This window comes from Cajanus cajan, chromosome 7 (genome assembly GCF_000230855.2).
Source record: "Cajanus cajan strain Asha chromosome 7, NIPB_CcT2T_4, whole genome shotgun sequence".
Classification (NCBI taxonomy): Eukaryota; Viridiplantae; Streptophyta; class Magnoliopsida; order Fabales; family Fabaceae; genus Cajanus; species Cajanus cajan.
In genome coordinates this window covers 20,654,599-20,665,954 of record NC_138523.1, presented here as the reverse complement: position 1 = coordinate 20,665,954, position 11,356 = coordinate 20,654,599, and the positions used below count along the sequence as shown (strand labels likewise).

General features: G+C 33.7%; 1 protein-coding gene across 1 annotated transcript; it reads left to right on the top strand.

Annotated features, from left to right (window-relative positions):
• Positions 1–1,428: 1,428 nt before the first annotated feature.
• Positions 1,429–4,559, top strand: LOC109791163 (putative L-type lectin-domain containing receptor kinase S.5). Its single transcript, XM_020350427.3, has one exon. The coding sequence runs from the start codon at positions 1,844–1,846 to the stop codon at positions 3,815–3,817; it is 1,974 nt and encodes a 657-aa protein (XP_020206016.1). The 5' UTR covers positions 1,429–1,843; the 3' UTR covers positions 3,818–4,559.
• Positions 4,560–11,356: the final 6,797 nt, after the last annotated feature.

Genomic DNA, 11,356 nt, shown 5'->3' with positions numbered 1-11,356 from the left:
ACCCCTTATCTCTTGACCCCAAATCCGTAGGTGACATTATACCCTTATTATTCTTAAATGATTATGCAAATAACAATATTTATAACTATTTCAAGTACATATTACTAATACTATAAGATCTCGCAAATTGCGATATCTTCATAACTCATGTCATGAAGTTGTCACTAAAAAGTTGAGACACATCACTGACCATAGAATTGCTGATCTATCATTGGGCATGTCATCTTCACAACACATATTGTAATAAGTGTCATTCAAATGTCGAGACATAATCTTGGATTGACATTAGACAATACAAAAACAAAAATTATCTTTCTGAGATTAAAATACCAATTTATTTTAAGTAATATTGTTCTTGTTACAAAAAAGAACATTTTAAGTATTGTTTGCTTTCAATACTTTACATGTAATTTGATCTTTTTTTATTTTAAATGATTTAAAATATTGTTTATAAACTTTAAATATTATAAATTTAATGGAATTCTTTTATTTACAATATAAATGTAAAACAATTGAATCATTTTGTCATTTCAAATTTTACAATTATGAAAATATTTAAATTTAACATTTTTTAAGAAAAATTTAAATATAAGTTTCTTATATAATTTTATAAATATTTTAAATAAAATAAAAAATATCTGTGAATCTATAACTAAATACATGTCTTATTATAACATGCGTCAAAATTCAAGCAAAACCATATATTAAGACATCATTTATATTTTATTCCTTAACTAGTTTATCCTATCACATGAATTATTTTCCGGAGGACAAACTCCAGGTAGGTTCGGTTTACAGATCGACTTGACTTTGTTCTAGATGCTGAAGGGATTAGTAGTAGAAATAGGAAAAGCCATTAAAACCATAGATAAAGTCATCATATATATTTTATTCCTTAACTAGTTTATCCTATCACATGAAAGTGATGAAACATTTCCCTGAGGAGAAACTCTAGGTAGTTTCGATGGTACAAATCGACTTGACTTGGTGCTACAAGCCGAAGGAATTAGTAGAACTAAGAAAAGTCATTAAAACCGTACGCGGAGTGCCAATCAAATGTCGTAATATACGTTTGAATAAACATTAAAAGTCAAATAATTTTACTTATCTTTTTGTATGGAAAAGTATGATTGATTAAATTATATATATATATATATATATATATATATATATATATTAGGATATAAATAAGTCTCACATGATAAATAACTCCAATGTAAGAGAGAAAATAACAACTTATACAACACATACATACTCCAAGCCTTTTTAGTGATAACCAAAAACAAAATTGTGAAGACTTAGGCCCTAAGCGGACAATATCTCATCATTATAAATTATGCTTGTATAATAACCTTATAAAAATAACCCTCATAAAATATTCCCTTAGACAAATACCATAAAATAACTCCAACAACATAATATACACATCTTTCATAATAAATGCATTCTGAGTTATTCATAACAAAACATTGTTAATGTATTCAAGTCTACTATTTGTCAACTGTATCAGTGTTCTCATATTATTTTAATCTTATAAGCTTTTCAAAGAATGAGGGAGATTTTTCATTCCACAGCAAGAACAGAAGAATTTTCCCAGAAAAAAAATAAGCTAAGGAGTCAAGTTTTGCATATCAAAAATAAATATTGACCTAATCGAACCAGACTAATTGTATAATATATGGTTTAAAAAACAAAGGAGTGATGCATCATAAACATTTCTGAACTCATAATTTGGCTTCAAATAATCCCTTTTTGATGATCCTCACCCTGTCTGAAACTATTACAAATCCTCCAAATTAATCAAGGCCACGCTTGGGCTCTCGGCCATTTCATTAACAAAAACATGCACCTCCCTTGGTTAGTCAAATATCAATTAGCAGCAACCATCTTCGTTATTGTAGCACTTACCAATGTTACCTGCTTATATTTCAATTTCACTACCTTCAAACCAGAGGATGAAGCTCGTTTATTGCTGAACCAGAATTCAAAAATATACTTAGATGTCATTCAAGTGACCCCTGATATTCGTGGCCCCATCTCAAACTATTCTGGTAGGGTCTTCTATAGGGAACAGCTGAAGCTATGGGACCGTGAAAGAGGCATGAAATCCTCATTCAATTCAACATTTGTTTTCAGTGTTGTTCCTGTAACCTCTCCTGGTGGTGAGGGATTTGCTTTCATATTGACAGATGACGCCTCTCTTCAAATTAACAGTGGAGGGCAATGGCTTGGGATTGTCAACTCAACAAGCATTGGGGTCACTAACATAGTAGCAGTGGAGTTTGATACAAGGAAAAGCTACCCTGAAGATATTAATGACAACCATGTAGGGGTGGATGTAAAGAGCATCTATTCCATTAAGCAAGAACCTCTTGGACCACATGGTGTTAATATTTCTAGCGGCACTAATGTTGTTGCTACGATTTACTTTGATGCTAACGAAGGGAAAATGACCATTTTTGTTTCTACATCAGGAGATTTGAAATTGAGGACACCAGTGCTTACGGTGGAACGTGATCTCTCTGAACTGCTTCCAGAAGATATTTATGTGGGATTTTCAGCTTCCACAGGAGAATATACCCAGATCAACGCAATAAGATCGTGGAATTTCTCTAGCTGGGAGGAGTATATCGAGAAGAATCCCAAAAATCTAACATGGTTATGGATCTTGATTCCAATAATTGTGGTTGGAGGAGCATGTGGGCTTGCTGCTATAAGCTATTGGAAAAAAGTAAACAAAAAGAAACATGGGATGGAGGAAGATTTGCATGTAGAGCTTGAAATTAAAAGCTCATCTAATGCTCCACATAAATTTCAGCTAAAGGAGCTTCTAGCAGCCACAAGAAATTTCCACTCATCAAACAAGCTTGGGAAAGGAGGATTTGGCATGGTTTATAAAGGCACCATAAATGGTATAGATGTTGCTGTGAAGAGGATTTCAAAGAATTCACGTCACGGTAAGCAAGATTTTATAGCAGAAATCACCACCATAGGGAATCTCAATCATAAAAATCTAGTGAAGTTAATAGGATGGTGCTATGAAAAGGGTGAGATCCTCCTTGTGTATGAGCTCATGCAAAATGGGAGCTTAGACAGATTCATTTTTTCCAAATCAGGAGGGGATTTAACTCTGAGTTGGGAAAGGAGGCTTAGTGTTATACGTGGGGTTTCTCGAGCACTAGATTATCTTCATAATGGATGTGATAAAAGAGTGCTACATAGAGACATAAAACCCAGCAATGTGATGTTGGATTCAAACTTCAATGCTCGAATTGGAGACTTTGGCTTAGCTCGCACCATTCATCTTAGTGAAAAATCTCACCACTCAACTAGAGAGATTGCTGGAACACCGGGGTATATGGCACCAGAAAGCTTACACACCCGAAGGGCTTCAGTTGAAACTGATGTCTATGCATTTGGCATTCTGATACTGGAAGTTGTGTGTGGAGGAAGAAAGGGTGAACACATACAGGATCTGAGATGCTGTAACAGCATTGTGGACTGGGTTTGGGAGCTTCATGGCAGAGAAAACATAACTGATGCCGTGGATTTGAGACTGAGTGGTGATTTTGATGAGGCTCAGGCCAAGTGTGTGCTTGAGTTGGGGTTAGCATGCAGCCATCCTAACCCATATGAGAGGCCATCAATGAGAACTGTGTTGCAGGTGCTAATTGGGGAAGCAGCTCCCCCATTTGTACCATTTGAGAAGCCTGCTTTCACATGGCCAGCCACTGCTCCTGTTTTCAATGAAGAGATGAATTACCATGTTACAGTATCCCAAAATGAACCAATAACAGAACTGACTAGCGGGAGATGATGAATCACACTGTCTCAAAAATTAAAGCTTTTTCATCTGAATGAAAAGGGTCATTATTCGGTAAATGAGTTACCTGGAAAACCTACATTTGTGGTTAAAACTGGTGTTTTTGCTATCATTGTTGTTAAACTGGGAAAACTTTTCTACAATTACTTTTTTCCTTATATAATTATGGATGCTTGTTTTAGTGGATAATGTTATGATGTAGTTATGTTTGTTTACTTACTTGGGTAATGAATGTTCTAATAAGTATCTAATTTTAGATAAATTTAAACACTTAATGATAGTGGACACATGTTCTTCCTAAGAGTAAGTATAAGAATGATGTATGATTGTCATTTATAGTGTATTTCACATATATAAATGAAAAATATGCGGAACAATATGGTCATTCAACAAAAATGAAGTTGTTCTGTTCTCCCATTTTCTTCTCTGTTTATGAATTTTATGATTTATGGTTTTATTGTTTCAACGTTATTGCATGTTTCAACAGTAGTAGAGCTTTGTTCTTGTCGGTTGTGGGATTTGAAAAAATTGGGAGGAGAGATTAAATATTGGTGTGTGATCAAATGATTTCAGGGAGTAATATTGTCTTAGTTGTTCCTCCTGAGAAAAATTATCACATATTTGTTGTCAAAATGAGATTTTGCTTAAAGTATTTTGGCATATGGAAGTGTATAGATCAAGATAATAAAGTTCCATCATTGTTCAATAAATTGTTTGTAATTTTAACAAGTAAATTGTCCAAGTTATAAAATGGAGAGAGTTCTAGTATCAAATTCAAAGAGAGTACCACAATCCTTTTGTATATTTTTGTCTTTCTATTAACTCCGGTATATAAATAGATATTTGTTTGTGACATAAAATTAAATCAAGTATCATTAAAAGAATATAAAGTTGATGTTGGAATGTTACCAAACAGTGGATGAGCAAATTTATTTTGTATCAGTATCGATACGCTTTCACTAACCATTACCTTATGCAATTAAATAATTATTAATCCAAATTAAACCAATTTAAGTGAGTGAGTTAAGTTTTTTTTGATCAATCTCCCGATCCCGTAACAAGATTTATCAAATAAGTAGCTCTGATCGAGGGTTAGCGATGCTTAACTGATTTTGACCTATCCTTATAATCAAACACAATTAATCGGCGGTGAATATTATAAGGACAACCGAAAAAATAATCAAACTCAATTAGGAATTTCTTTTTACAATCTTCAGTTTAACAGTATTTCCCGATATCCATTAACCTAGGTGGTTAGTCTCGTATAAGCATTAATCATAGCAAAAAAAATGTCTAAATAAAATTTATATCACAAGCCAAAAAGTTACATGAGCTATGTCTAACTCTAACAGAAGTTGATTAGCCACTCATGGCTATCCTACATATGCAAGTAGAATAATATGTTGAATTCTGTGGTGCAGTTATGATAGTGTTTCCGCCTCCCCCTTCCTTTTCAGAGATTTTGAATTCTATTTCATACGTGCGTACCCTAATGGTGTGTTTGGATGAGGAATTTATATAGGGTAATTCATTTATTTGAAGAATTTCAAATTCTTTGAGGTGAAATGCTTTGTTTGGATGAGGAATTTACAAAGAATTTGAAATTCAAGTATTTGTAAAATTCCTTAAAATAGTATAATTTCAAATTCTCCCAAAAATGGGAGAATTTGAAATTTCTCATATTTATTTTTCTTATTTCACTTATATATTTTATCTTATCTCTTCATTCTTTTGATTATTTGATATTTAAAAATATTTTTAAAATTATTAAATATTATCTTATATTAATTTTTAAAATTATTAAATATTATCTAATATTAATTTTTAAAATTTTTAAATATTTAAAAATGGATTAATATTTATTTTTATAAAATTTAATTTAAAAATCTCAACATATATATATATTTTTAAAATCAATTTTACTATGATGGAATCAAATTATCATATTCAACCTAACAATTTAAAATTTAAGAAATTTGAATTGACTCATCCAAACAAAATATTTTAAGAATGATAGAAATTGAAATCAAAGTAATTCAAATACCAAGAATTTAAAATTCCTTAAATTTGTAAAATTCCTCATCCAAACACACTATAATAGTGTATTTGGATGGAGAATTTACATGGAGTAATTCATTTATTTGAAGAATTTCAATTTCTTTGAGGTAAAATACCTTGTTTGGATGAGGAATTTATATAGAATTTGAAATTCAAGCATTTGTGAAATTCCTTGAAATAGTAGAATTTCAAATTTTCCCAAAAGAGAATTTGAAATTCCTCATACTTTTATCTTCTTATTTCACTTATATATTTTATCTTATCTTTTATCTCTTCATGTTTTTAATTATTGAATATTCAAAAATATATTTAAAATTATTAAATATTATCTACTATTAATTTTTAAAATTATTAAATATTTAAAAATTAGCTAATATTTATTTTTTTAAAATTTAATTTAAAAATCTCAACATATAAATATATTTTTAAAATCAATTTTATCATGGTGGAATCAACTTATCATATCCAACCTAACAATTTAAAATTTGAGAAATTTGAATTGACTTATTCAAACAAAATATTTTAACAATGATAGAAATTTAAATCAAAGTAATTCAAATACCAAGAATTTAAAATTCCTTAAATTTGTAAAATTCCTCATCCAAACACACCATAAGGGAGAATTTCACACTAAAAAGATTTTACTTTCATAAGAATTTGAAATTTAAAGTTAGAAATGTTAGTTTTTCAAATTTGTTTCATCATCGAAAATCATTACTAAACGTAGTTTCTCAAAAATGATTTTTATATAAATTTTTCATTAAATTATTTTCATGGGTAAAAATTTTTGAGTTAAAAGGAATACTTTATTGTAGTAACCGGTAAATATATTACATTATCTTAATTTGTTTAATTAATATAATAAAAATATTTGATTCTTTGATATGAAATAAAGCTAAGGAATAATATTACTAGCTGTTGGTTGAGTTAGTTACGTGTGTTCCACATTTTAAGGGAAATTGTTAGATTCAGTTTTGGGAAGTTAAATAGAGAGCCAGTAAACAATTAGAGGGACACTTGTTGTTGTATCCAGATCTCCTTCTTGTAAACTCTCAAACACGCAATAAACTCTTCGAAACCTTTTCTCCTGTAAGGTTCCATGTCTCAATCTCTGTTCTTCGAATTACATATGAATTTCCTAGAACTAAGAAATATTATAAAAATTGGTATCAGCCGGGACGATTCAGTGAACTAACCTTCTATGGCAGAATCAACTCGTCATGCGGCAGCCATGCGGGAGTTGGAAGAACGGTTGTCAACGAAGTTGGAGGATCATTTGGTGGAACTTGCGGGTTCGATACAGCGAACTTTGACTGATTCTATGAAAGAAAGGTTGCAAGAACTGATGGGTAATGTGGGTAATATATTAGGATCAGCTGGTATTCATGGACAGAATCGTGGGTCTTCTTATTCTTGTGGAACTAGGCTTGCTAGGATTGATTTTCCCAAGTTTAATGGTGAGAATGTGAACTAGTGGCTCTATCAATGTGACAACTTTTTTCTTATTGATAATACACCTGAGGACTATCGTGTTAAACTTGTTGTTGTTCATATGGAGGATCGGGCTTTACAGTGGCACACGACTATTGATAAAACTACTAATTGTTCTAATTTGCCTTGGCTTAAGTACAAGAAACTAGTTCTTGAAAGGTTTGGTGATGTTTGTGATGATCCAATGGAAGATTTAATGAAATTGAGGCAGAAAAAGTCGGTCATCGAATATTATGAGGAGTTTGATGCTATTATTACTCGCTTGAATTTGTCTGAGGAGTATTTGCTTAGTTGTTTCTTAGGAGGGCTTAAGAAGGATATTCAAATGATGGTAAGGATGTTTCAACCAACTACAGTAAATAAGGCTTTTTCATTAGCAAGATTGTATGAGGCTACTAATACTTCAGGTTCTGTGATTAATGAGATCAATAAACAGCAGAAAAGGGTATTGGGCCATCGACCATTGAGTGTTGATAATTCTAATTCTTCCAGTACAGGAACTAATGCTAGTAAGATTAAAGCAAGGTCAGGGAAGAGTTTGACCCCTGCGTACATGAATAAAAGGAGGGCCAAGGGTCTCTGCTATTTTTGTGATGAGTCGTACTCACCTGAACATAGTTTGACTCACAAGAAGTTGCTAGTGCATGTTTTGGAGATTGATGATGAGGATGACCAGTGGGAGACAGTGGCTAATGTAAATGACGGACCTATAGTAGGGGAACCACAAATATCGGTTAATGCATTGACAGGAGTTGCTAGTTTTCGTACCATGAGGATTACGGGGTATTATAAGAAAAAACCTTTGCACATTCTTATCGATAGTGGCAGCACACACAATTTCTTGGATATTCAAGTGGCTAAGAAGTATGGGTGCAAGATTGAAGAAAGGGAGCCTTTAAGTGTTGTGGTAGCAGATGGGTCCAAGCTTATAATTTCTTGTATGGTGAAAGGCTTCACTTGGTTTATTCAGCAAACTACATTTACTTCGGACATGTTATTGATTCCTTTAGGTTGCTGTGATTTGGTTTTAGGGATTGAGTGGTTAGTCGCATTGGGTGATATTACTTGGAATTTTTCTAAGTTGATAATGGACTTTAAGGTCCATGGTAAGAGGCATGTGTTGAGAGGCTCTCATTCTACGAGTGTTAAGACTACTAAGAAACAACAACTCAACAAGGCCTTGGGTGATGATGTTCACGTTTCCATGCTACAGCTTTGTGAAGAGGAGGGAGGATTATTGCAGTCTTTAACTACTCATGTTGCTCAACCTTCTTTACCGGAGGAAATGTTCCAACTGTTAAAAGAGTTTGATGACATATTTGAAGAGCCAACTCAGTTACCTCCATTTAGGCCTGGTCATGATCATAAAATTCCACTGGTGCAAGGTGCTAATCCAGTAAATAAAAGGCCTTACAAGTATGCTAAAAATCAGAAGGATGTCATAGATGAATTGGTACAAGAATACTTGAAATCTGGTGTCATCCAAGACAATAGTAGCCCCTATGCTAGCCCTGTAGTTTTGGTGAGCAAGAAGGATGGATCCTGGAGAATGTGTGTGGACTATAGGGAATTAAACAAGAGTACAATGAAGAACAAGTTTCCAATTCCTTTGGTAGACGATTTACTAGATGAATTAAATGGCTCTATGATTTTTTCAAAGATTGATCTAAGGGCTGGTTACAATCAAGTGAGAATGGACCCTGTGGATGTACACAAGACAGCTTTTAGAACTCATGGGGGACACTATGAATATGTGGTAATGCCCTTTGGTCTTACCAATGCACCTGCAACATTTCAAGGCCTTATGAATACAATGTTCCAACAGTTTTTAAGGAAGTTTGTATTAGTCTTTTTTGATGACATTCTTATCTACAGTGTGAACTTGCAAGAACATTTGAATCATCTGAAATTGGTCCTTCTAACTTTGAGGAATAATTACTTATTTGCTAGAAGATCCAAATGTTATTTTGCTGTGAATAGGGTGGAATATTTGGGTCATTTTATTTCAGGTGAAGGAGTGGCTACGGATCCTAGTAAGATTGAAGCTATGACTAAATGGCCTTTACCTCAGACTATTAAGCAACTTAGGGGATTCTTGGGTTTAGCCGGTTATTATAGAAGGTTCGTGAAGGGATATGGAGTTATAGCTAAGCCTTTAACGGATATGTTGAAGAAGGATAATTTTAGGTGGACTCAAGATGCTAAACTAGCATTTCAGAAGCTCAAGGAATTGCTAAGTAACACTCCTATCTTAGCACTTCCAGATTTTTCCAAGGTTTTTGTGGTGGAAGTTGATGCTTCAGGTGGGGGAATTGGAGCCGTACTCATGCAAGATCACCATCCTATTTTTTACATTAGTAGAATATTGAATTTACAACAACAATCTCTCTCCACATATGAGAAGGAGTTGTTGGCTGTAGTTTTTGCTATACAAAGGTGGAGACATTACCTTTTGAATAGACATTTTATAATAAAAATAGATCATTATAGTCTCAAATACATTTTGGATCAAAGGCTGACTACAGATTTCCAGAAGAAGTGGCTAGCAAAACTCATGGAATTTGACTTTTCAATTGAGTATAAGAAGGGTCAAGATAATGTAGTAGTAGATGCCTTGTCTCGAATAAGTCCTATTGAGTGCAGTAGTTTGATTATTCAGCAGTTGTAGTCTGAGTTCGTTGATAGGATTCATGAATCCTGGCTTAGCGATGTGAGCTTGTAGAATTTGATCAATGAAGTGCAAAAAAATTCAGACTCTCATAAACACTACAAGTGGCAGAATGGTGAATTGAGAAGGAAGGGGAAACTTGTAGTTGGGAATAACCTGGAATTAAGAAAAGATTTGTTACTATGGTTGCATGCATCTGCTACAGGAGGTCATTCAGGAATCAATGCCACCATGAAGAGAGTGAAATCGCTAGTTTATTGGAAAGGGCTAATTAGTGATGTCAGGAGATTTATTCAACAATGTTCTGTGTGCCAGCAAAGTAAATATGATAATTCTGCCACCCCTAGATTGTTGCAACCATTGCCTATACCTGATCAGATTTGGCAGCATATTACAATGGATTTTATAGAGGGCTTGCCTAATTCATTCGGTAAGCAGGTCATCTGGGTTATGGTGGATAGGTTGAGTAAGGCTGCTCATTTCACAACTCTGTCACATTCATACACTGCAAGAGAAGTAGCTCATGCATTTATGGATAATGTGTTCAAACTACATGGGTTTCCTGATTCAATTACCAGTGATAGAGACCCTGTGTTTGTAAGTCAATTTTGGCAGGATTTTATGGCTTTCCAAGGAGTTCAGATTCAGCTTTCAACAAGCTATCATCCTCAGACTGATGGGCAATCTGAGGTGGTGAATAGATGTTTAGAAACCTATCTTAGATGCATGTGTGCAGATTCCCCTCAAAATTGGTCTAAGTGGCCTCCTATGGCGGAATGGTGGTACAACACTACCTATCACACAGTTATCAAGGCTACTCCTTATGAAATCATGTATGGCCAACCACCTCCTATTTACCTTCCTTACCTCCCCGGAGAGTCCAAGGTGGAGTTAGTCGATAGAAGCTTAAGGAAAAGGGAAGAAATGTTGAAATTAATCAAATTTCATTTGACAGATTTTTGTAGCCTATAGGAGACATGCTAAGCTAAGTTCGAAGTATTTTGGTCCTTATAAAATCATTGATTGCATTGGGGCAGTGGCTTACAAGTTGGATCTTCCTGTGCAGTCCAAAGTTCATAATGTATTCCATATTTCACAACTCAAGAAACACATTGGAGATGCAGTAACTTCTACCAATCTGCCATATCAAGCTGAAGATGCTTTTGCAGAGAAGGAGCCTGAAGAAATTCTGGATCGGATGACAGTTAAAAGGAAGGGAGCAGCAGTGAAGAAAGTTCTTGTGAAATGGAAGCACCAACATCCCGAGGATGCCACTTGGGAATTTTACTATGACTTGAAGAAGAAGTACCCTTTAT